General features: G+C 51.9%; 1 protein-coding gene across 5 annotated transcripts in view; it reads left to right on the top strand.

Moving 5' to 3' along the window:
- The window catches only part of DHX30 (DExH-box helicase 30), a 40,791-nt gene that overhangs the window by 6,457 nt on the left and 8,239 nt on the right, over positions 1–26,095 (top strand). For 2 of the 5 annotated variants that reach the window (XM_019528962.1, XM_019528984.1), the window contains exons 3-12: positions 8,885–9,015; positions 11,744–11,854; positions 14,428–14,783; positions 15,624–15,750; positions 16,466–16,615; positions 17,302–17,454; positions 19,003–19,824; positions 22,040–22,118; positions 23,789–23,893; positions 25,106–25,281. In XM_019528962.1, the coding sequence (XP_019384507.1) occupies positions 8,885–9,015; positions 11,744–11,854; positions 14,428–14,783; positions 15,624–15,750; positions 16,466–16,615; positions 17,302–17,454; positions 19,003–19,824; positions 22,040–22,118; positions 23,789–23,893; positions 25,106–25,281 (2,210 nt within the window). Of the gene's footprint in view, positions 1–1,687; positions 1,885–8,884; positions 9,016–11,741; positions 11,855–14,427; positions 14,784–15,623; positions 15,751–16,465; positions 16,616–17,301; positions 17,455–19,002; positions 19,825–22,039; positions 22,119–23,788; positions 23,894–25,105; positions 25,282–26,095 lie in introns of those variants that run through there. The other 3 variants (XM_019528978.1, XM_019528970.1, XM_019528992.1) reach the window with 3 other exon arrangements.

Raw genomic sequence — 26,095 nt, 5'->3', positions numbered from 1 at the left:
TGCAGTGGTTGATACCAGGCATGACCATAGAAAGAAATTTTAAGCTTTAAATATTTACCCTTACCAAGAGTTCTAATGAATTTATTTTTCCAAGGTAAGAAAAATCCAAACATTGAATAAGTTCATGACAAGTAAATACATTTTTTAAATGCTCAAAATAATCAAGAAAGTTTGTACAATAATGAAGTTTGTTTGCAACATATGATGGTTCCGGAGATGACAAATGTGAAAGTGTCTGTGTATATAGCGTGCAACAAAACAAAATGTTTGTTTTTTCAAGGACTAAACCTCCTCACGTTTCTCCTGCTGGTTGGTACGATTCTAGCAGTCGCATCTTCCTTCTTTTAAAAAAATAAAGACTTGCCCCATGAAAAATTGGGAAAGAATGGAGAGAAACGGACTCAAGTATGCAGGAGAAAAAGTGAAGTTGACTGTGTGCAAAAGTCACCAAATGCCTGTGTAATAGGTTGACGTGGCATCTCTTTCCAGTCATGGCTCTGGATAGCTTTAAAAAAAGGTAGGCTCAAAAATTGTGCCCTTTTCTTTTAGTTAGGATCTGGTAACCTCGGCATTCCCAGCCGTGTGGAGCGTGGATTTCTGTTTCCCTCATTGCTGCTCTCTTGCCCTGAGTTCAGGGCAAGTGACTCGGCTTCCCCTTGCTTTGGTGCATCCTCGCGTCCATAATGCTTGCTCATGCCCTAGACAAAGCCCATGGGGGATTCACAAAGCGCCTCAAAGGCTCTGCCTCCAACCATGCACAGGTCCTGACTGCTTCCAACCCCGGACAGGTCTTGGCTGCTTGACCTCGCCTCCAACCCGAACAGGTCTTGGCTGCTTGAATGTCACATGGGGACACATGGTGGGGATTAGCGGGTGTTAAGACGAAGTTGGCCAGCTGCCGGGACAGTCTGGCATCCGCTCCAGAACAGGTGGGTCGTGGCAGAGCCCCATGCTTCAGGCAGGGGAGAGCATCTCTGCCACCCAGCACCCACCTGTGGCCCTGGCACAGATTTGGTAGCTGGATACCACAGACAATGAGGGTGCAAAGGGACCTCAAGCACATCTGGTGCAACCGGGACCAGTCCCAACTACGTCATCCCAGCAGGGCTTTGTCTGCCCCCGCGGGTCCCCACGGATGGAGCTCCCCACACCTCTCCAGGTGCCCTGTTGCAGTGCTTCATCACCGGAGTCCTGGTTTTCTCTGGTTTGACAAAAATCCCCAATTTTCAGTTTAAAAAAAAAAAGTGACCCCAAATCCACATTTTGCCATGGTTAGAATGAAACACCACTAATAGATCTCTCTCTCTCTCATATCTCTATATGTATATATATTTATGTAGAGAGATCTCTATAAATATAGGTATCATATAGGTGTATATAGAGAGAGATCTCTGTAGAGATAGCTGTCTCTATAGATAGATGCACCTCCCTATCTCTAAAGAGATATCTCTATATAGATATAGTGATGTTTCATTTAAATCACGGAAAAATGTGGATTTGGGATTCTTTTTTTCAACTGAAACCCGTGGATTAGTTCAAGCAGAGAAGCCCGGGCTTCCTGGCCCCCCCACGAGGCGGGGAGCCCAGGTCCTCCGGCGGCGCCAGGGGGCGCGGGGCGGGGCGCGGGGGCCGCTCTTGGCGCCGCGTCGTCGTGCGGCGCAGGCGTGGCGCGTTCTTTCCCCCCCCCCAAGATGGCGGTGCCCAAGCGGCTGCTGCAGGCGCTGCTGGGGAGCGGCACTTCTGGGCCGCTGCGCCGCTGCCGACACCGGCGGGCGGGGCCGAGGACGGGCAGCACCGCCCAGTTGCTGTGCACCGCATCCTTCTCGGACGCCGCGGTCGAGTTGGTGGCGAACTTGCCGGAAGACGACTGCAGCATGGTGAAGGGTGAGCGGGCCGAGCCGGCATGGCACGCGGCCGCCACGCGCGGCGGGGCCGGGCCGGCAGCGCCGTCCGGGGGGTCAAGGTCACCCGGTGGGCCCGGGACGAGCTACCTCTTTCCCCACCGGCACAATTTGGCCCCCGGGCTGATCCCCAGGAGAGGGGCGAAGCGAGAGGCCGGGAGGATTTGTTCTGGCATTTCAGCCCCTGCGTCCTCAGTGGTTGAGAATTCGCCGTCACACTGTCAGTAGCCAGCTGCGGTCGCCCGGGCCGGTCTGGCACGTCGAGGCACCGAAACGTGAACGGGAAACCAGGTGAAAAGGCACCGGCGAGCTTTGCTTCTGGGTGCTCGCACGGGCTGGGCCACTCTCTTCTTTGTTGTGCCATTGTTTCTCCTGTAGCGTGCCCTCGGCGTGCCGCATCTCCGCGGCCCGGGCGACGGGGCCGTTCCCACGCGCGTCCGTGAGCGCCGCGCACCGGCAATCTCTGCGATGTCACCTGCAGGTCCGGCCAGCCAGTCGGAAGGCTGTGTGGGGCCGACTCGGGTGGTGTTGGGACCGACAATGCCGACCTTCCGTCGACTCTTCTCCAGTGGTGGAGCGAGCGTGCCAGCCTGTTTAGGGGAAGGTCCCAGGACATGAGGTCTATGTTAGATCAGCAGATTGGGTGTCTTGAGGGACTCGTTGAAAGCCTGCTCCATCTCCCTAACTTGCAAGGAGCATAACGTTGGCTTTAAGTTCTTTCTGCCATGAGCTGAAGGATTGAGTCATACTTTTGCCTTGTTTTACTGGTCATTACAGATATGCAAGCTGCATCTTTGATTTCAAAGATGATACCCAGGGCTTCTGACCCAGCAACATGGGATGAGGAGCTTTCCTCTGATTCAGTTTGGGACCCAGGAAGCTCTGAATCCAGCTCTCGATCCACGGGCAGCCCCAGGAGAGCGCGTAGCCCGTGCAGGCCTGTGCTGGGGCTGTCTCACCACCTCGCCCAGCCCTTCTTGCTTTCTCACATCTTTGCGGTTTCAGTTTCTGTTACTGAGACCAGCTGGGCTCAATCTGTTTCCCTCTTGGAGGAGAACTACTTTATTTTCTGAAGCTAAATAGATCGGCTTTGCCAGTGCTCCCTTGCCCTGTGTGGCAGAGGCTTGGGAAAGTCTGTCATGAGTGTGGAGGTTCTTTGGCAAATGCTGTGGTCCTAGTGATTATAACTCATACTTCCTTTCAGGGCAGAGACTGTTTAGGGCCCTGTTATTCAACCAGGGTGTTGTAGCACCCAGGGGTGCCTTGAGATCCTTTCATGGGTGCTACAGGGCATCATGTAGTGTTAGTACTTAGGTGTGCCAACATGATTCATAAAATAAACCCAGAGATTTCAGATAGGAAGTCATAGTTTTGGCCTGTTTGGTTTTGAGTTCTTTGCCATAGAAGACTTGCTCCAATGTTTTTCTGTAGTCAATAAATGAGTGAAAGCTGACGGCTGGTATTTTCCGAGGGGTGCCTCAAGCCTAACCTGGGGTGCCCTGAGCCTGAAAAGGTTAAGAACCACTGGCCTGGGGTGGGGGGGGGTGCAGTCCCAAGCTGTGCCTACTCTATGATACCACCAGGATCTGGCCCCCACTAATGTAAACACTGTCAATACTCTTCCCAGGCATTGCTGCAAATGGGCAGCAGCTCCTTACCAACAAAATCTCCTTGGGAACTTTTTCCCTAGCACGTATTCAGATGACACTCCGTGTAGTACCAGCAGCTGGTCTAGGAGTGCAGCCCCAGGCCACTGATGCATTGATCCTAAGAGATGTCAGCTGCAGGAAAGGGGCTAATATCATTCCCAAGTGACAGGATTGCAGGGCCACAAGTTTTCCTTTCCTGCATGTTCCTGATGTTTCAGAGTCATTCTCCACCAGGGGCTCTTTAGTCCTTACAGACTGTGTGCGCCTCGATGTGCTAAAGAAAAAACCTGGGCTCAGTGGCATACCCCTACTGCTCCTTTGCTGGCCTTCTGAGGAAAGTGCGAGCAGGTAAGATCAATGCAATGCGTCTTTATCTTCCTAGCCAGGCAAGGCTGAAGGCCGTTCACTCTCTCGCTCTTTACACCCACCCCCAAGGCCAGTGGTTCTTGCGCGCATAAATCTCTCCTCTTGTCAGGATTTGCCTGGGCTAATAGAAGCCTTAGATTAGGGGTTCCCAGCCTGCTAGTAATTGCAGCCAGGTTGTGTTGTTACACCCAGAAAAGTCAGCTGAGTAAGTCCCACTCAAGCTTAAATTAAGCAGCAATATGAGGGGTCTCCCTTAACAGACCTTTGCATGTATAAAGCATGTTACATCTAACATACATTGCATTCAAAGATGTTAGGTTCGGAAGGGACCTCAACAGATCATTGAGTCCGACTCCCTGCCTAGGCAGGAAGGAGCGCTGGGGTCAGATGACTCCTGCCAGATGCCTATCCAGTCTTCTCTTAAAGGCCCCCAAGGTAGGGGAGAGCATCACCTCCCTTGGGAGCCCATTCCAAATTTTCACCACCCTCACCATGAAGAAGTTTTTCCTGATATCTAGCCTAACTCTGCTCTCTGTCAGTTTGTGACCATTGCTCCTTGTTACCCCAAGAGGCACCCGGGTGAACAGCGCATCTCCGATCCCTTGCTGCGGCACCCTAATGAATTTGTAGGTGGCCACAAGGTCACCTCTCAGCCTTCTCATGTGGCAGTTCACGTTGTTATGTCATTCCTCCAGTGTTATGTCCTTCCCATTAAGTGGTCCTCCATGATGAAAACAATGGAATCCCCTGCACACTAGGTATTACAGGTGGGATTTTCAGTGGTATTTAGCATTGGCTTCATTCTGCTTTCATGGAAGTCATCAGTAAAACTCCCAGCAGCTGCGAGGAGAACTGGGGTAACTACAGGTACCTTTGAAAACCCCACCTGCAATTGCCTACTAGCCAAGGGGGAATAAAAGCTTAGAGTTCCTTCCCAACCTTGGACCTGTAACATAGACACAGGTGCTCCTTCTTTATGGATCTGGCCTGCTAGAGACTGTAGGTGAAAATCAGCCACTATTTTAGTGATTCTCAGCCAGAGTGCCTTGAGATCCTTCCAGGGGTGCTGCAGGGAACTGTACCAGTTTGCACTGTTGGATATGCAAACTGATTCACAAGCTAAACCTAGTAATTTCAAATAATAATTCATAGCTTTTTAAAAAATATTGACCTGTGATGATCTTTCTGAGATCTTTACAACAGAAAAATTGGTGTATTCATTTTTTTCAAGCTCAAAAAATGAGTAAAAACCTATGAACCAGCTTTTTCCAAGGGGCTGTAAGCCTAACAAGGTTAAGAACCACTGCGCTATTTCATCCCTCTCAAATGTCGGGTTGCACCAGTTCTTCACAGGGTTCTGGCTACCTTGATTTCCATTTATCACAGTGGCATTCAGAGACTAGCTACTCTGCTTCCCAATCAGATGCTAAGAAAATCAGTTCATCAAGGAGCAGAAGATTCCTCCCATTTGACCATTGAGGATTGAACCTTTTAAAGATTATGGTGAAGCAAGACCTGAAGCTCCTGCTGTGAGCTGACTGGGTCACCCACATCCCCCAGGCCTGGTGTGTCTTGCTTCAGCCTGGTCTAGGGTGCGCTGCAATGAGACTTGCATTGGTTCCCACCCAGTGCTATGCACGCCTGTGCATGTAGTGCCTCTGGCCATGTGCACTGGCCGGGGCAGTGCATCTGTGCCCTTAAGCCCTTGATGATCCTCTGGACACTGTCAGCAAATGTGGAAAAGTCAGCAGCTGTGAAGTGCATGTTGTAGCTCTGCTGGCAGATCTGAGCGTGATTTAGAAGCCAAATGAAGGATTTGCGATTTGGAAGAGCCCTTTTCCTCTCCTGTGCTCTGAAATGGATTAAACATGGAATTTGTCTGCAGATTCATCCCCAAATCCTTGGTATTGGCTCCTTCATTATATAGGCATGTGTTTACTCTTTTCCAGTGTCCTGTTCATCATTGCAAGGTTTCTTATTCCTACCTTTCAAAGGAGAGGCAGTCAGTTGGAGTCTGAAAATACATGGTGCTGCAGATGGAGGCTTATTTACTGCATAATCTACAAAGCGGGTTTGATGGGGCACTTGTGAATTGTCTCTGTCTCAAGTGGTGTGGACTGGAATTACTGCAGACAGATGGGTAACAGCTGGGAACTGTTAGAAAATGTTGCTCTGCTACCTACCAACCCCATACCTTCATGGGGAAATGCTGAGAAACAAAGTCGGCTTCTTTCTCTTGGCAGCAATATAGCAGGGGTCCTTCTGGAAATATCAAGAAAAAGGTTTACTTACATTAGATCTTCTTGAGGGAAAGTATAGTACTTAACTCTAGCTCAGGAACTGAAAAAGAGAGGTTGTTTTGGCAAGGTACTCTCTGCTCTGTTCTCCAAGTGCCTGGTAGAAGTTGCAGCCCACGTCAGACACTTGAGGCATCTCGTTCTTTCCATATCTGGACAGTGGTTTCTAAAATCTGGTTGTCCTGGCAGAAATTTGGCATGCTTCCTCTCCAGGGCTTTCAGGAAGCATCCAGAAAACTAGGTTGAGACCTAGGCACTGTTCTGGACTCTGGATCAGTATTGTCCCACTTGCTGGAGAACAGGGCTCGGATGATGGGAGGTTGTTGCCCTCCTTTATCACGTGTTAAATTTAGAAAGTCGCAACAAGCCTTTGCCAGACTGGATGAAAGCCCTGCTGAGTGAGTGAAGGACCGTGTATCTACCACAGTATGACAGCATCTCCCTCTAGGGACTCCCTTCTATGTGAACAATACTTGAGGAGGCATGTGAGTAATACCGCTGGTCACTTCCCCTTTTTTTTTCCCCCAGAGGTGGGCAACTCCTCTAATAAATATTTGTTCCCAGAGGGAACATGCCATTACCCATGCTCCAGACTGAGCAGAGAATCAGTTCAACAAACACTTCCCTCTTGCCTGTGTGCTTTCCCTCCAGTGTCTCTGCTACCAGAGGTTTTCAGGCATGGAGTTGGAGGGGTGTTACTGGATCACCTCTGGGTCTTGTGCCTTCTAGTCATGGTGGTTCAGTAGCTGAATTGGTCTCTCTTGCTGGCACCCGAAATCTGTGATTTTAGTGACAAGGGTGGCCATGCTTGGGTGAAGTCTGGTTCTAGCAGTTCATGGGAAATACAGCACTGTAGAAGGAGCTGCTGAAAGCCTTCTGTGAAAGAAGTCTGTGCCACAGATGATTGGCAAAGGCTCATTAAGGAGCGGCTGGAATGATTGTTACTGAAATATGCTGCGTTGCTCTCTGAGTGCCATGTGATCGTGCAGCACTACTCACTGCTCCCTTTGGCCGGGGCCTTACAGACTTTACCTCACTGTCCCCAAACCCCGTCCCTTGGCAGCCAGGAGAGCTGTTCTGGCAAATACCGAAGAGAGGGGTCAATAATACCGGAAACTTTCTCGGAGCACATTCCCCAATTTGTGTTCAAGTCAGATGAAATGGGAAGGACCTGGGCGTGTGTCAGGGAGTCACTGCTCTTTATGTAACCTTGTACCACACATCCGGATGCAGGAGGGAGCCTGCGTGTTCCTTCTGGAGGTCCTTGGCTTGGCACTGAGGATGTCTGTCATTCAGGAATAGCGTTTTGCACTGTCACTTCTCCTCCAGGCCATTTTTCAGCTTTTCTGAGGCTTTACAGGTTTGTTTCTTTGGTTTATTTGCATTTGCCCTAAAGACAAAATAAAGTTTGATTTCAGGACTAATTCTGACTTGCTAACTCAGGTGTTTCCCAAACTTTTGGTACCTGGGGCGCACATTTTTTGGAATAAAATTCCAGGTGCACTTCACTCTTACACCCAAAAAAGTGGGGGAGGGGGGTATATATATTTTTCAAAACATATAACAGGTTCCATTCCCCTGCCAGAAGAAATCACACTAGTGCTGAGATGTACTTTAAAAATTCAGAACTTCTCTGAATTTTGTTGCACTCCAGTTGAAATTGATGGAGAAGAAATCTGGTGGAGTCCCTGAAGCTAAAAAAGCAGGTGAAAATCACTGATTCAGCTGGTGCCACTTAAGGGCAGCAGGGCCAGGACTTAACCGTGCTGTGTCCTGCTCTTTCCACTCTCTGCCCTCTCTTGACCCCTGGTCTGTACCGCAGGGGGCAAGGGCAACCCCACTGTTGAGGCTGCTCATATGCTGGCCACCACACCCGCAGCCCCTCCTGCCAACCGTGGGATTGTGGGAGGAGGGGAGGGGACAAACCAGGCTGCAAAGCGCTGCTGCTTTGTCTGTGTGTGAGACCACCTATGCGGGCGCTGCTGGAAGTAAGAGGGGGGCTGGCACACGGGCTGCTTGGGGATAGAGGAGGGCAGGGGAAAGCAGCAGCAGCGTTGGAGTAGCTGGGGCAGGAATAGGGTGCTGGACAGGAGAGGAGAGCGTTTACCATTTTGTACAGGATCTTGTGGCACGTTTCCGTTGCTCTTGCAACACACGCCCCTTGAGAATCGCTCCATGCAACCGCCCAAACTCTGAACACTGCGATGGGCTAATTACATCCACACATGCAAAAAGAGATTTAATCTGAACGTTTCCAGCCTTAAAGGTGTTTCTGCTGAGGCTGCATTTTGTAAACGCTTGTTCTGGTTTTCGGTGTCTCTGAACTCTTGAAATAAAAGCTCTAGCTGTGAGGCACTGCATGTGGAGTGCTTGCAGTCTCTGAGGGGAGAGTAAGAAAATTGAGCTGTCTGGTTTCTGAAGCGCAGAGCAGAGTAGCCTTCAGTGCTTGGGGAACTGAGCGTCTTCCATCGGGTAGATAGAGCCCATGAGACTTGGAGCTAGGACTCCTGGCTTTTTCCACTGATGTGCACAGATGCACTGGGCTAATCATTTAACTTCTCTGCCTCTGTTTCCCAAGCTATTAAATACAGGAAATGGAGCTTTCAGGACTCCAGTGAGAGAGTTGTTTCTTTTGAACAGGGCAGTCCATTCACTTCCCTTTTTGTTTCAGATTCCAGAGACCTGCTGAAGGAATTTCCACAGCCTAAAAACTTACTCAACAGTGTGATCGGACGAGCCCTGGGCATCTCCCATGCCAGGGACAAGCTGGTGTATATCCACACTAACGGGCCAAGAAAAAAGGTAATTGTAGTCTTTCCCTCTGGGTGCAAGTCGGGCCTGTGTGTCAGGAGGAAAGGGCCAGGAATCTTTAATCTGGAAATCCAAAGCATCACTCTTTTCAAATGGCTAAATACGTGACAATGGGTTTCACACAGATTCTCCCCGTTTTTACTTCAGCATGTGCCATGTGTATGTGAACCAGTTCCCATCACTCCCTGTCCCCCTCCTCTGTGGAAGAGTGGGTTATTCGATGCAACTAGAGAAGGGGTCAACAACATTTTTGGCTGGAGTGCCAAAAAACACCCTGACCTTGTCTTGTAAGATGTTTCCATGCCAGGGGGGATGGTAGGAGGGGCCGCAAGGGATCCAATCCTTGTTGTGGCAGCACAGCTCCCCACTATCCACCCTGAGGCACCCATGCACCCACTGCCAGCAGCAAGCTGGGCTGGGGCTCCGCAGACCTCTGCATTGGCTTTCACCTCCTGGCCACCTGCCACAGCCAGCCCAGGCTGCCCGCCATAGAGCTCAGGCTGATTGCCACAGGTGGCAGGAAGGCTGCCAGCGGCTTCACTGAAGTCTGTGGAGCCCCAGCCTGGCTCAGTGCTGGCAATGGATGTATGCACACCTTGCGGTAGATGGAAGGTGAGCTTCAAGGGGCCCGATCCTTGTGGTGGCAGTACAGCCCCAGCCCCTTCCCCACCATCCTCTCTGAGGCGCACATGCCAACCAGAATGCATGCCAGGGTTGCCAACCCCTGAACTAGAGCCTGAAGCAGAAAGCAGCATGCTCCAGGAGAGCTGTTCTCCCAGAGATGTTGAAAGTGCCATGGAGAATTTTCTGCCTTATGTGCGCAAATTTAGGCCTTACTAGGTCTAACTTCACTAGACTCTAAAATTGACGTTTTTGAGGAAGCCTAAAACATTCAATTATCACCAGAGCTGTCCAGAAAATGCCAGTTCTATTACCTGAAGAGCAAAGGTTTTTGCACTCATGTCAATGTAGAAAGAAATCAAGTTTGAAACATCTTTTCATGGAGCATTTCAGAGAACTTGAGCCATTCCACAGCCAATGGCTGAGTGGTGGGGACACTCACGTGGGATGTGGGGGGGACCAGCTTCATGCCTTCTGCACTGACGGCCCTAACCACTGCGCTGTTTGTGCTTTGCCCCCCCCATCATGACCCTTTTTGACTTTTTTTCTTCCTGTGTGGAAGAAGCCTTCCAACGAAATTGCATTGAAACCATACATTTCTCTGAAAAACATCAGATTTGATGAATGAGCACTTCTGACCTGTATTCCATCAAAGTGCCCAACTAGATGTAATGAAAGCAAGCCACTTTATACATCCCAGGTTTTCAGAGAGTGCTGTACAAATACCAGCAAATAATTAGATTTCACTTTTTGGGGTGCTGCTGAACTACATTGTGGCCTGACTACCGAGGTGGTCTAATTTGTTCAAAGTTCCTGCTGATTTGTATCAGTACGATTCTTGAATGTGAGCCGAATTGCACTTCGTCTTTTGACAAGATGCAAGTTGAAAAATAACCCACTAACTGGAAGTGTGCTGTGGCTGTGCAGATGGGGGAAGGGGAGGGTGCGCGTGCGAGTAAAGCAGGGGAGCTGCAGAAGTCATGACTGTCAGAGTATAGCTTACCATACTCATTAGGCAGCTTTACCTCCAGAAATCATTTTGCTCTTCAGTAGCTCTGTCTCCTCCTGAGCTGGGTGCCTGGAATGCTGGTCAAAACACACAGCAGCTCTCCTTGCTGTGCAACACTGCTGATGCAGGCTGGGTTGCTTCACCTATTTCCTGGGTCAGACTTTGGCAGCAGGTGCAGACAGCCACCCTCAGCTTCCCTACAGCAATGAGGGCACATGGGTGTTTTCTCTTGCCTCCCAACCCTGTAGGGGCAAAGTTACAGCCTCTGCAGGGCAGCGACAGCAGGGGTGAGCAAGCCAGCAGAGGAGGCTTTGATATTAGGGATATTCTGTGGCTGCAGACTTTCCTGTTGCTTTGCACCAGCCCATTTTCATATTTTTTGGGGCAAGAGATAATCTCATGGGGCAAGGTGGAGCTTTGAGTTTTTCACTGTAGAATGAGCTATGCAGAGTGGTCCCAGCTGCCCATGTCCAGACAAGATTGGTGTCCATCCAGACACCCACAGCACACAACACACTGCCAGGTAACACTATACAACCATCACACAACAGTCCTGCCACCTGTTATAGCTAAAAGCAATCAGGATGTTCATTTGGAAGATTATTTTGGTGTGCGTTTGTGACAAGCTCACACCCTACTATTGGGGAAATTCTGGTTCAGTTTATAGGACACTTGCTTCTAGGACCTGGCTTTATGCCTGGCTCTGCTGCTGTCCAGCTATGCAAATTTTTTTTGGGGGGAGGGCTCCCAGCACTCCATTAGTCTTCAGCAGTCACCTAGATTTCATAGACATTAGGTCTGGAAGGAATCTCTTGAGATCATGGGGTCCAGCCCCCTGGCCAAGGGGCAGGAAGTCAGCTGGAGTGAGATCACCCCAGCAAGACGAACATCCAAGCGTTTCTTAAGAAACCTCTGTAAAGTGGAGCTAGTAAGAAGCCTCAGCTGACAATACAGACCGGAGTGGTGGTGTTTTCCAGCCCTTTCTATTGCCTGCCACTGGGGAAATGTCAGGGTTAACCTCACCCCTGTGTTAGGGGCGAACTGAAGTTATACACCACATCTCATCTTGCTGTTTGCTTCTCTCCTCAGAAAGTCACCCTGCACATAAAGTGGCCAAAGAATGTGGAGGTGGAAGGCTATGGGACCAAGAAGATCGATGCGGAGAGGCAGGCTGCAGCTGCTGCATGCCAGCTGTTCAAGGTGAGCCGCTCTTCCTCTCCCTGCCCTGTCCCTCAGCTTTGCCCTTTGCTTGCTGGTGGTTTGATCTCTGACTTGAGTAAATCTCTTTCCCTCTCCGTTTTCCCCATGACTCTGTCTCACAGGTGGAGCAGAGATCGAGCTCTTAGTGAAGTGGAGGAGACTGAGCTTGCAAACCCACTGACTTCTGTGGCGAAACAGGCGGCTTCTGACAGGCCACCATTACTTCTGGGCTTTGTTCTCTGTTATGTTTTTGATGCTGTTTAGATGCCAGTACTCTCTGGGTCATCCCTAAAAACTTTTCCTTTGCTTGTCCAACATAAATCTTAATGGGGGCTGTCTCTCTCCGACTGCTGGGAGCAAGCCTGGTCACCTCTTCATACCTCTTTCTTACACCTGTAAGGCAGGAGTCCAAGCTCTCCGTGCAATGTATACCTAATCAATCGCACCTGGAAAACAATGGAAAGAACAGCGGGTTTGCAAAAAGTAGTGCTAGAATTAAGATTGTGTGCGGTCCCTGCCCCATAACGCACTTCAGTTACATGATCACATACCCTTTTTTTAATGGGTCCTTTGCCTCATTCAGTGAGCCACTCTACTCAATATTATGTTTTATTCTCGCTGTACGAAATGCTGACTTAGGCCCTCAGTTATTATCACTTTATTATTCTATAAGTATGGAAGTTTTGGAGATGCTCAGGGGAATAAATGGATGGAAGAATTTTTCCTACATGGATAAAACAAAGCATCTTCTCCCAGTCTTGTTTTGGGAAGGGCTAAACCATTTTTGCAAAGATTTGTTTTGGGTGGCAGCAGATGCCACGCAGATACCATAGTGTCTACAGTGCAAGCTTTAATCCAGACCAGTGGTTCTCATTGTCATTAGCCTCAAGGACCCCATCACAGGACACCAGCTCTGAGCTTTTGCTTGGTTTTTTGTTTTGTTTTGGGTTTTTTTAACTACGGAAAAATGCTAGAGCAGTTCTCTTGTTGCAAAGAACTCGGCAAGACCACAGCAGGCCAAATGGTTTGTAGTGCTCTGGATTTCTGTTTGAAATCTCTGGGTTTGTCTTGTGAATCATGCGTAGGTGTTTGCACACCTAAAAGTACTCATACTGTGTGGCACCCTGCTGCACCCTTGAAAGGATCTTGTGGCACCCTGGTTGACAATCACTGGTCCAAACATTTTAAAGTTTGGAAAAGCTGAAAGCAGTAGAAAGTGAAACATGGGTGCACAGTTGCCTTAAGTATGGGTGAGGCTACCAGTTTTGCCTTTTAATAAACAACTGATTCATAATCCAAGGTAAACAGGCGAGAGTATCCATCTGGGGCAGGGATTATCTCTGTGGTGTGGAATGCTCAGTGCAGTAGTGCCCAGACTCCTGATGTGAGGCCTTTAGGGCCTGCCACTTTACAGCAATATTACTGAGCATGTGGTGAAGTTGAGATCTGGCCCATGAAAGCTCATACATCTCTACTTCAGTTAGTCTGTAAGGTGCATTTCTACCCTGCTTTCTGGCCAAAATACTATGGTAATGAGAGGCTGCAAGGTTTAATGTAGAAATGCTGGCAGACCTCCACCTCTTATAACCTGAGGGAAGGCAAAACTTGTGTCATACTGTGGCCTCTTGAAGTCCCTTCCAGCCCTCTCTCTCTGATTCTCTGATTCTTTCTGCATCTGAATGTGAGCCCATGATCCTAGACAGAAAGGCAGAGAGTTTTGCAGCTGCTCGGACAGCAGCGTGGAATAGTTTAGCAGACGCGTGGGTGATCTTGTGGTTACCAGTAAGTATGCATCACCCTAATTCATTTCAGTCAACAGGGAGGAAATGAAAAATCAGCGTCTTCTGCCTAATCCACAGTCAAGACTTGGCGTTAGGATATAGTGCAAATGGATTTGTGCATTTGAAATGTTTACTTTGTGAATCAATCTGGTTTGTTCTGGAGATGGGGCATTCAGGCAGTTGGGGAGACCAGTGCTGAGAGGCAAGGGTGGTTTTCAAAACGTTGCCACATTAAACAGCCAGGGTTTGCCCTAAAACAAGTGAAGTCTGAGCTAGTGCAGCCCCACCATGGTGTATATGAGGGAGACAGTTGGTAAGAAAAAGTACCTTTAGACCAGTGATCTCAACCAGCATGCCAAGGCACCGTGCAGTGCCACCAGGTCTTTGAAGCCTGCCGTGAGGAGATAAGTGAGGTGTAAGGAGGTAAGCTGAATAGATAAACAGTCTTGGGCTTGTCCCTGCCTAAATGATCCCCTACTGCTGGGCCTCAGCCAGGGGGTAAGCACAGTAATCTTTACATCAGTTTTAGAAATTAGGTGCCACTCAATTCAGAGAAGTTATAGTGAGGGCTGCAAGTCCAGAAACGTTGAGAACCTCAGCTTTACACAGACATGTGACTCTTCAGGCCATGAAAGTCCATTTTCATCTTTCTTTTACTCCCCTCTCCCATGCATGGAAAGTTTGCCTCTGCCCTGGTCTCCCTGTGATCCAGGCCTGGTCCTGCCTTTGCTCACTGTTGCCGAGTTCTGCCGGGTTCCTGCAGGTCTCTAATGGAGCGTCTCTCTCACACAGGGCTGGGGTTTGCTGGGGCCGCAGAATGAGCTGTTTGATGCAGCCAAGTACCGGATCCTTGCTGACCAGCTCGGCTGCACTGATGACCGGTGGTGCCCTGAGGGCAAGTGGCGTTCCAAGTCCGGGCCTTCCCTAGCTGACCTGTCAACTTGCTGGCGGCGCATGGAGCCAGATGACTCCATCCAGCCCATGGAGCAAGGGAGGATGCCCAAAGCAATGAGGAGAGACGACTTGGAGGAAGGAGAGCTGGAGGAGGGGGAACTGGAGGAGGGGGAGCTAGAAGAAGAGACCATTGATGTTTCCGACTACCTATCAATGACACAGAATGAAAGTCGGACCTCAGCCAGGGATTCAAGGTAAAGCTATGATGCAGCATGTGGGCTGAAGCCAGGGAGGAGTGGGGATAAGGCCTGTGCTGCATCTCAAGCTGCCAGCTAGCAGTAGAGAGAGCAGCAGGAGTGCTCTGTGAACAGGCTGTACCAGTGCTCCAGGATCAGACCCTCCAGGAGCCATGGGTGCTGTGACCCCCTGCACTGGAGCTCCTTCCTGGAATCTTCCCTTTCTGACAGGAGACTCTGCAGTGAGCAGAGGGTGGCGGTATCCTCACATCTGGTTCTGCATAGTTTGCCATTGCTGAATACCACACATGCGTTTGGTTGCTGTTTTAGATCTGTTTTGCAAGCCTCTACTCATAGCAGTACCATTAGTCTTGCCTTGCCCCGTCTCACCCCAACCTTGGTACTCTTATGGGTGTAAGCACCCTGGGTTGCTGGTCTTCTAGGAGTAGGGTAAGCCAGGACTCTGTTCCTAGTATTCAAAGAGAAAAGCTTTCATGGATGGGGGGTTCAGGCTGACTTCCTTCCTCCAAAGGAGCTGAAAAGGTGATGGGTGTTTTGCAGTCTGCAACACAAGCATAAGTCTGCTGTTGGTTACCTTCAGCCAGAGCTGGACCCTAACTCGGAGGGTCAGCTGGGGGTATCTGCATTCTCTGCCCCTTAATGCCATCTCTTCCAGTCATCTGGTGGTTGCTACTGCAGATCCTCCCTTGCTGATCCACTCTAGAATCTGCTTAGATTTGCAGCATGTTCTTTAACTGCTCAATCTTAGACTATTGCAAGGAAGCTGGGATGGGTCTGAGTGTGAATAGCACTGGGAGAGAGTTTCGTCATATCCCACACACTCTGCTCTCCATCTAGCAGGGGAGGGAGCTCCATTGAAATGACAGATGACACCACTGCCATCAGGGCTCTAACCCAGTTCCCTCTGCCCAAGAACCTTCTGGCCCAGGTGATTCAGATTGCAACCTCTTCTTCCACAGTCAAGGTGAGTCGCAGTTTGCTTGGCTTCTCTTTCTCGGAGACCTATCTTTCCCCAACTGGGCAGGACGGGTCTGCAGGGTCCAGTTTTGGATGACAGGGAAGCGAAGGGATTCCTTGGTTCCCTCCAAAGAGGGGTTAGACTGGGCTGTTGAGCATGAAACTGAAGAGCAGGAAACATTTCACTGGGGTGAAACTTGGCAGCAAGCTCCTCAGCGTGAAAGATTACTGTTAGGCCAAAGTACTAGGAAAGTGTTATGGGGGTGGGAAGGTATTACACATGTCTTTCTATGAACTGTGCTATGAGGCCCCTCCATTTCTGCAGTGTGCTGGACCGTGGATTTCATAATGGTCACTGATCCAGACCTCTCCAGGAGTCTCTCCCTGCTAAAGTCGGGCTTTCACCCACCTCTTCCAGCTGCCCTACATGCACCCAGCAAATGTTTGCTCCCGCTCTTCCTTCCCAGGAAGCGCTCCATGCTGCAGCCTGCTCACTCTGCCTTGTCTTTGTACCCACTGTGAGCTCACTGGGAAGGGGGACTAGCCCAGGTGCCCTGTTTCATAGTGAGTGTGTGGGTGTTGCTATGTAAATGTCCTGAAAGTATTGAAGTATGTGTAGAAAGACCCCACTGCCGAGTGAGTACAAGCCGGTAGCTTTGCAGTCTTTGCAGGTACCTCTGCTCACTCTCAGAAGTGCCTGTCTGTCTTTCTCCCTCCCTAAGGAGTACATGCAGTTCCGTACTGTGGGCACCAAGACCAAGATCTGCAAGCTAACACTGCGCTGGCCCTGTCCCATGACCTTTGCTGCCAAGGGTCGCCGCAAAGTGGAGGCTGAAAACAAAGCAGCAGCCCTGGCGTGCCAGAAGCTTAAGGTGAGGAACATGGACCTGGTACCAATCGCCCTCTTGTTCCTTCCAGTGCATCACTACCCAGTGGTCTGCCAGCAGAGCTGTAGAGATTTTCCTACAAGGGGTTGATGTATCCTCTCAGCCCTCCTACTGTCACCTGGGGCAGACTGACTTCCTGCTACCGTGGGTTGACCAAATGCCCAGCTCTGCTCCCTTCATGTTCTGCTGTGGGAAAGGGAGGGGAGGCAGGGAGGATTATTGGGGGTCAGAATAGTACTAATGGGTCTCCTACAACCTGTTGAAACAGCCTGCAAGAGGAGGTGCTGCCCTTGCAATGACGTCTTTGTGGATGCAGCTGCATTGCTGGTCCTCCATTGTGAATCATCTCAGGGATTTCCCTGTGGACAGTGCGCCCCAAGGCGGGAGCGATGGGAGAGCTGATGGGAATGGGAAGGTCCTGCAGCGTGCTCTTTGTGACGAAAGCAGGAATCATTGGCGTTGGGCCCTTCAAGATGGAGTCTAGTCCTTCCTTGCTGGGCAGTTGTCCATTTGCTCTTCCCAAAGAAGAGTCTGATCCTTGCACTAAGGGGTAGTTTGGCTCCAAAAACAATGGTTTCGTTCCTCTTCTGCTCCTGTTCCCTCCTCCTCAACACTGTTCCACGTGGTGACTTTGCCCCTCTCTCTTTTCTCTTGTCCTCCTGCCTCTGCAGAGCCTCGGCTTAGTGGACAAGAATAACAACCCTCTGAGCCACGCCATGTACAATATGACGTCCCTCCGGGAGCTGGGTGAGAACCAGAGGAAGCCCTGCCACATCAAAGTCCCTGAAGCCACCCTGCGCAAGATTGAAAACTACCTGAACCATGTAAGCCGTGTTCACCTGTAGTTGGGTCACTGCAGCCTGGGAGAGGATAGCTGGGCGCCCTGCCCCTGAACTAGCCAACCCACAGATAATCAGCTCACCCTAGGGACTCCCCATGAAAGCAGTGGAGCGGGGATTTTGGGCAGGTGTTAGCCCATGGGCCTCCATCCATGGTCAGGGGAGCAGACCCACTGGTTGCTGAGTTGGTCTGCAAGGTCTCTGTCTCATGGGGTGGGTTGTCTAAGCAGTAGGCACCTGAAACCGTGGGCACCTGTGGTTCTGATCAGCTGAGCACTGGGAAGGCAGCTCCTCCAGCCACTGGGGAGGGATCTCTGGGTGCATGGATGTGAGTCACTTGAGGCTTTGTACTATGCTCAGCGATCGCTGCTTCGTTTCCCTGCTGTGCGATGGCCAGTGCTGTTCCCCAGGCTGTGTCCTTGCAGTGCTGGGAGGAGATTGTGCTGGTGTAGCCCAGACTGGCCTCTCCCCTATAGAAGGGGATATAATTTCCCTTGATTTCAGTAAGAGCTGCACCTGCCTGCACCAGGGTTGTCTCCACCTCCTCGCAGCTTAACTGCTGGCCTGCTCCTGAACCAGGTGACTCTTCTCTGCTCTGTGTGCTCCACCCCAAAGCCTCCTTCCCTCAGGTGGGGAAGCGAGATGACGCATCAGGCAGCCCTCACTAAAACAGCTCATCCTCTTAGCAGCCTTGACCCACACAGCAGAGGTTAGAGCTAAGCTGCGAGGATGTATTTGCTGTTTTGAGGGAGAGAGGGGTGTGTGTGTGTCCCTGCCCCCTTACCAAGCTGACCATGAGGTAAAATTCCTTTCTGACCCCAAATACAGGGATCGCTCTGACCCTGAGCAGAGGAACAAGACCCTCTAGCCAGGACCCTCTTGGCTGTGATGTTGCTACGCAGAGGTGCCGAGTACATGGGGGCCCGAGGGCCTTGGCCCCTATTGGGAAGAGGGTTGTCACCTGAAATGTGTGAAACTTTCCACAAATACATCATCTTAGACCCCCCACCCACTGGCAAAAATAAAAGTTGATGCCTATTTTGCCATGTGTAACTGAACCACAGCTGCAGCCCTGGGCCCACAGGCATGTGAGATAAGTCAGCCCAGCTGCATACGTAGTGGTGTGCAGCAGTGCTGCCCCCCAGGCACTGCGGTTGCTTGATGCTGTGCAAAGCATCGCTGCTGTTTTGGAACGACTGTGCTACCGTGTGTTGTGGTGCCCAACAAGGAGCCTGCATTGTTGGAGCCCTCAAAGTCTGTTGATTGTGTGCCCTAGCCAAAGCCAGGAGCAAGGAGGGGGCGGAAGCCCAGCTGAAGGGTGGCAGGGGGCTGAGCTCTCAGCAGAGGCTGCAGATAGGCTAAGTCAGTGGTTGAGGTGCTGCAAGGACAACGATTGAGATTTGCTCCAAATGTTAATAGCCCAGGCCAGGCTAGGCCCCTCCGTGGCAGTTCCCTGCTCTGCCTGATAGCCTGCCCCTGGACAGTCTGTTCCAAGGAGTTGCTCAACTACTTAAATGTCTTCTCCTTCCTTAGTACCCAGTGGACTCCAGGGAGTCCAGGCCTCGGATTGCTGATGACATGATGAACCTGAGCAAGGAGCCTGGGGCGATCAGTGACGCCATCACGGGGAGGACTTACCTGCCCTTGTCAGAAGCGGAGGAAGTGCGCATGAGTCAGAATCTCCTGGCCCTTTGGAAGAGGCGGGGGGCGTCCTGGCAGGATAGCCACCCGCTGCCGGTTGATCCTCACAAGGATACCATCTTGTCGGCCATCGAGCAGAACCCAGTGGTGGTGATCGCAGGAGATACGGGCTGTGGGAAAACCACGCGGATCCCCCAGCTCCTGCTGGAGCATTATATCATGGAGGGGCGTGGTGCCCGGTGCAACGTGGTCATCACCCAGCCCAGAAGGATCAGCGCTATCTCAGTCGCCCAGCGCGTTGCGCAGGAGCTGGGCCCCAACATGAGGAAAAACGTTGGCTACCAGGTGCGCCTGGAGAGCAAGCCCCCGGCCAGGGGAGGGGCCCTGCTCTTCTGCACTGTGGGCATCCTCTTGCGGAAGCTGCAGGGGAACCCCAGCCTAGAGGGCGTCAGCCACGTCATTGTGGACGAGGTCCACGAGCGGGACGTCAACACCGACTTCCTGCTCATCCTGCTGAAGGGCATCCAGAAACTGAACCCTGACCTGCGCCTGGTCATGATGAGTGCTACAGGGGACAACCAGCGCTTCTCCCGCTACTTTGGCGACTGCCCTGTGGTCAAGGTGCCTGGTTTCATGTACCCAGTGAAGGAGTATTACCTGGAGGAGATCCTGGCCAAGCTGGGCCGCCACCGGCACCGGCACTACGAGATAAAGGTGAGTGCAGCACAGGCTCTGCTCCCTCAGTCGCATCCCAACCCCCTGAGACTGGTAATAGGGAAAGACCATTGGGCTAGAACAAGTCCTGACCCCTGTGGTTTTCCCCCCCTGCACAGCTGCTGGGTTTGGGTCAACAGCTGTTGGCCAAGACTTAAATCCAAGCCTCCCCTTAATGGCAGTACAGTAGGTTTAGTTAAATCCCATTTATTTGATTAAATTCCAGATAATCTTTATCTCTGCTTTGGGTCTAAACTGTTGACTTGGCAGCAGCTCTTCCTAAATGCTAACTCTTCCAAGTGGCCTCCACTAGAGTGTCCTGAGCTGACAGTTGCTTTCTGTCTGCTAACAAGGAGGCGGACATGTCAGCACAGTCTGCAGGGGTTCAGTCTGGGGCACAAACGTTTGTCTTATTCTGACAGTCAGCAGTGAATGCTGCAGACATGTTTGCTTTCACAGGTCAGGTGCTTGATGGCAGGTTACCCAGTGTGTCTGCAGCCTCCTCTCTGCTGCAGCTGGACCTGCTCCCTGCCTTGCAGATGTTGTTCTCTCTGCTGCTGCCCTTTCAAAGGACCTTTATCACTTGATCCTTTTCACACTGGTCTCTGCCCTGCCTTTGATTCATGAAAAGATGCAGACAAGTGCCCTGCTGATTCACTCTTACCCCAGCTCCCTGGGGCATAATCTTCCCCTGCCCAGGCCCTCTAAGAGGTTGAGAGAGGCCCGGGCCACTTCCATTTTCTGAGGCTCCCGGTATATTAAAAAAATATTAATTGATAGTGCACTACAGGCGGTGTGGCCTGGTAATGAGACACAAGTTTAAAGTAGTATGATGAATGTCGTCTTCTTTCAATCCTGTCAGTGTATCTCTGTGTCTGTATGTGTAACCTCATTTGGAGATAATGTCAGAAGTCTAAATTTGAGGCCCTCCATGAATGAGAGGCCCGGGCCAAATGGCCCTCCTGGTCCCCCCTGTGATAGGCCCTGCCCCGCCCTACTCCAAAACCCATGACTTGGCTTTACTATGTAATACATGATGGCATGTTCAAAGAGTTTACAATAGATGGAGTTCACCATCTACTATTTACTAATAGTATTCAGTATTTACTAACTTACTATTTACTAGTACTATCTACTGTTTACTATGGTAGACAGTAAACGTCATAAAGTTCAAAAGTCTTGCACTTAGGATGGAACAATCCCATGCATCGCTACAGACTTGGGACCAACTGTTTAAGCAGCAGCTCTGTAGAAAAGGACCTGGGGTTCACAGTGGACAATAAGCTTGATACAAGCCAGCAGTGTGCCCTTGTTGCCAAGAAGGCTACTAGCATCCTGGGCTGCATCGGTAGGAGTGTTACCAGCAGGTCGAGGGCAGTAATTCTTCCCTCTATTCAGCACTGGGGACGCCACATCTGGAGTCCTGTGTCCAGTTGTACAGAAAGGATGTGGACACATTGGGGAGTCCAGCAGAGGGCAGTGCAAATGGTTCAGGGGCTGGAGCACGTAACTTCTGAGAAGGGAACTGGGCTTATTATTCTGGAGAAGAGACGATCGAGGGGGATTGAATGGCAGCCTTCACCTCCCTGCAGGGGGGATTGCAAAGAGGATGGAGCTGGGCTGGTCTCAGTGGGGGCAGATGGCAGGACAAGGAGCAATGGGCTCAAGCTGCAGCAAGGGAAGTGGAGGTTGGATATTGGGAAAAATTTTCTCACAAGGAGGGTGGTGAAGCACTGGACCGGGTTACCCAGAAAGGTTGTGGACTCTCCATCCTTGGAGGTGTTTAAGACCCAGGCAGACAAAGCCCTGGCTTGGATGATGTAGTTGGGGCTGGTCCTGCTTGGAGCAGGGGGTTGGACTAGATGTGACCTCCTGGGGTCCCTTCAACCCTCCTTGTCTATGATTCTGTGTGCATGGAGTGTCCACGCCGCAGATATCTGCTAAATCAGGTTGAGAGCTTGTAGGATTTACAGCTCCTAGCTGACCCTTGCAGTGCTTCTGGAGCATGAGGGAGGCGAGCTGCTGAGGATCTTATTACATAGAAGAAACTGGTAAAGGTTGTGACCAGAATGAGTCAGTGTGAGAGCGGGGAGAGAAGCTCGAAATCAGTGCTTCTCTGGCGGGGGTGAGGGCAGGGTCTGTAGAGGGGTGGCTTCCCTCTCCAGCTGATGGGGGCACTGCCACTCCCAGGTGTTCACCCTCTCCTTTTATTCAGCAATCAGATGATGAATGCGTCCTTGACCTTGATCTGATCACAGACCTCGTGCTCCAGATTGATACCCATGGAGATCCAGGTACGTGCTGCTTCATTCTTCCTCACACTTGGTTATGAAAGGTGGACAGGTGGTGGGGGGACACAGACATGACACACAGACACAGCAGATCAAATCCATAATGTCAGGGCTGGCCCCAGGGGACACTGATAGCACTTGGGAGGACCCAGCCTTTGGTTTTTGTGTTGTTGGGGTCCAGCTGGTCCAGAGCTTCTCCTCTAAGCCTTTGGAGGTGAAGTAGCCAGGAAGCTGAGGGCTCTTGCCCCCAGGTAGACCCGCTTATTGGTGAACAGTTGTAGCTAGTGCGGTTGGTGGAGATAGAGGGACATGTGCTACATCTGGGATTAACTGAGGCTGCAGGAAGCCAGATCAGTTTGTCAGCCAGGCTGCAGTTAGTGAGCACGTTTCAGTTGTTCTCTCAGGGGCCTGCTAGGACAGAGCCAAGCAAGCAGGGTTGTGTCCAAAGCATTTTCATGCTACAGTTGCAAGGACTCTCGAGACTCACAGGGTTTAGAACAAGTCATCTGGCCTTGCTTGTTCTCTTAGAGATCAATCTATTAGTTCACCAGCTGGCTTATGCCTCAGTTGTGTGCACAGAGGGGGTCAGGAAGCTTTTCTAGAGTCTCCACTGACATGAGCTTGCAGTGCAGGGTGGGATGGCAGCTTCTGGACTGGGGGTGGTCATCGCCTCCCACCCTTCAGTGCTGCCAGGTGTTCACAGCACAGGTGTCCAGTTAGAAGCATAGAGAAACAGGCTTGGAAAGGACCTCCAGAGGTCATCTAGTTCAGTCGCCTGCCTGAGACGGGATCAGCCCTATGCAAACCGTTCCATACAGCTGTAATCTAAACTCTATGCAAGACTACCCTCAACCCTGACACAACATGGACTTAATGCCCTAACCTGCCACAAATAAAGCATAGTCCAGAGGTCATCGTGTCCTTTCATGCTATGCACAAAACCGTTGTAAAAGGTAGATTCCTATGCCAGCAGTCAGCAACCTTTGACAGCACAACCTGGACAAGACCCAGTTTGGGTCAGAGGTGAGAAGGCAGGTGCTAGGACCCAAGCACTGCTGGCATTTTTCCGCAGGGCAGCACAGGGAGAGTGACTGCTGCCAAAGCCTTGCGTGTGCGGGCTGTAGATTGCCGACTCCATCATACACGTTTCTACACGTGTATGCTTCTAGCGCAGTGGTTCCCAGCCTTTAAGTCAGGACGCCCCTCCATAACTTCCTGGAATTTGGCGTACCCGGGTTGAGGACCACTGTTGTACTGCCTTGGCTTGCTGGTGAAGTGCTTGGGTGCCCAGCCTGTGGCTTCAAGCCCTCGCCCTGGCCAGCACAGAAGGACCCACAAACATTTCTGGATGCTGGCACGATGCAGCCTGTATGGACTCTGTCAACATGTTCGTGCTTTGTGGGGATCCAGCTCCCCAGGGCCCTTGAGCTGGACTGCAGGTCCCCGGGTGGTGCATGTGCCATCAGTACAGCAGGGGTCTCAGCCATCGTCGGTCCTAACATTAACAGGTGGGAGCGTGTGAGAAGGGAACAGGAGGTTCTGGGACTAGGAGGGAAAATGCTGGGTTTCCTTGGAGCACAGAAGGCCTGGTGGGCGGTGCACGGGGACTACAAGAGTGTCTCCAGCACCCTCCACATCTCAGGCTTGTCTGTTCTGCTTTGCCTCCCTCGTAGGTGGGATCCTCTGCTTTCTTCCCGGTTGGCAGGAAATCAAGGGGGTCCAGCAGCGCCTGCTGGAAGTACTGGGCTCTCAGAACAGCCGGTACCTCGTCCTGCCAGGTGAGGTGGCGGCACAGAGTCTCCTCGCCCCAGTGTGTGGAGGGGGAAGGGACACGCTGGGTGACTGCATCGGGCACGCTGGGTGACATGGATGAGCTCGAGCATTCTCAGATGCGCCATGAGCCTGGCACATGCTCGAGCGTGGCTGTTCTAGCTGCCCAGATGGGGGGTTCCAGTAAGGAAGCTGGTCCTGGGCAGAGCAGGAAGGCGGGGGGAGGCCTTCCCACTTGGACTTCAGGCCTCAAGCGCATGCTCCCTGAGATGTGCAGCAGGCCAGAGCCAGGGGCGGGTGGATCTGCAGAGAGCGCATCACTTACCCCAGCAAGGGAGCAAGATGGGCACGTGTGAGAGCAGGGAGCATGGCGGGCTCTTGAGGCAGGGCTTTGCAGCCAGACTTGGCATGAAGCCTGGCTGCACCCAGGCAGGGGCAGAGGCGCTCTTTGGAGGCTTGCAACTTCTCCCCGTGCTGCTGACTGCACGGGCTGGCCTAGCTAGCAGCGCAGCCTGCCTGTTGCCAGGCATCTCCCAGGGTCACTGGTCCACAGAGGAAACCTGTGGGAGGGAGGATGAGTCACCGGCCCCTGCCAGCGGCATGAGTCACGGGCGAGCCGTGCCCCACGCCGTCCCCAGCGGGGCACGTGCAGACTAGAATGTGCCCTCGTGGGTGGGAGCGGGGGCTGCAGCGGCCTGTCGGAGGCCTGGGGAAGGCCAGCAGAGGCTTACCAAACACGGGAAGCTTCAGCTTAGACCTCCAGGCACTGAGTTACGGAGCTGGAGCAAGCCCTTTCCCAGCAGCATGTGGAGCGTTGTCCCCCACGGCGTCCTCCTTGGCATGCTCGATCTCCTAGTGGTGGGTGCTGGGGGCAAGCGTCTGAGGCGTGCTTGAGTGAGCACAGGCCGGCCTGTCTCAGTTTAAGACTGTTCTTCGGGGACTGCTGCTGCTCCAGCCGTACGGCAGCACTGAGTCTTTGCAGGTCCCCAGTGCAGGCCCAGCTCTGGTGGCAGTGGGCAAGGTAGATTTGTGTCTCCATAAGCTAACTGCATCCAGCTCCCCCACAACAGGCGCTCAGCAGGAGGTGGACTTCCAGCCCCTCACTGGCGAGCTGTGTGGGAGACAGAGCTGTAGTGGTGGCTGTGCCCATGCCCACCTGCTAGCAGTGGCACGTGGGGCTTGTGGGAAGGGGTTTATGTGACTGTTGCCTCTCGTGCCAGTGCACTCCAACATCCCCATGATGGATCAGCAGAACATCTTCCAGCGGCCCCCGCCTGGTGTCCGCAAGATCGTCCTGGCCACTAACATTGCCGAGACCTCCATCACCATCAACGACATCGTGCACGTGGTGGACAGCGGCACCCACAAGGAGGAGCGCTACGACTTGAAGACCAAGGTACCGGCTTCATGCCTGCTCTGGAGCACCTGTGGGGCACGCCATCAGCCATGCATTGCCCCTGCAGCTGGGTTAGAGAAGCCCCAGCCTGCTGCTAACAGTGAGGCTTGGATTGCATCCCTCTGGGGCAGGGAAGTCTGCCTTCCTGGCATGGGGGTGGTCTAAGCCCAGGCATGTTTTCTGGCAGGCATTGCCTGGTTGATCTTGACCCCACCAGCATGCGGCCCCTTGTTTATCCTTGGCCAAAAGAGGCTTTTCTTGGAGGCCTCGGAGCAAACCATTGTGCTGTCCTATCCTGTGCATCTCACGCCCTCTGGTCTCCCAGCTTTATAACCCCTCCTGAATGCACCCCCGGGAGCTTTCTTGTAGCTGCTGATGACTGTTGGCCTGAGGGAGCCCCTAAGCGCCCCGAAGTGGTGTGTTGTGGGGCAGAACTGTCGTCCCAGCTGCCTATGCGAGGCTTCTGACTGTAGGTGTCAGCACCACAGCCCGCCAGTTTCTTAATGAGAACGGGCTGAGAGACAGTGTCAAGGCCTTCTGAAAGTCCAGGAAGACGATGTCCACTGCTACCCCTGCGTCTAAGGGTTTGGTGACCTGGTCGTAGAAGGCCACAGGTTGGTCTGACAGGACCTGCCGCTAACGAACCCGTGTTGGTTGCCCCCAAGCATGACCTCCCCCACGGCCCCTCATGGACATGCGCCAGGATAACTCTCTCAAAAAGCTTGCCCAGGATCAAGGTTTCATAATTTCATAGTTTCATAGTTTGTAGGGTCGGGAGGGACCTGAGCAGATCATCTAGTCTGACCCCCTGCCA

Source organism: Crocodylus porosus, unplaced genomic scaffold (assembly GCF_001723895.1).
Source record: "Crocodylus porosus isolate Cpor-Errol unplaced genomic scaffold, CroPor_comp1, whole genome shotgun sequence".
Classification (NCBI taxonomy): Eukaryota; Metazoa; Chordata; order Crocodylia; family Crocodylidae; genus Crocodylus; species Crocodylus porosus.
Note: the sequence above shows the minus strand (reverse complement) of the source record. Positions and strands in the feature narration are given on the sequence as shown.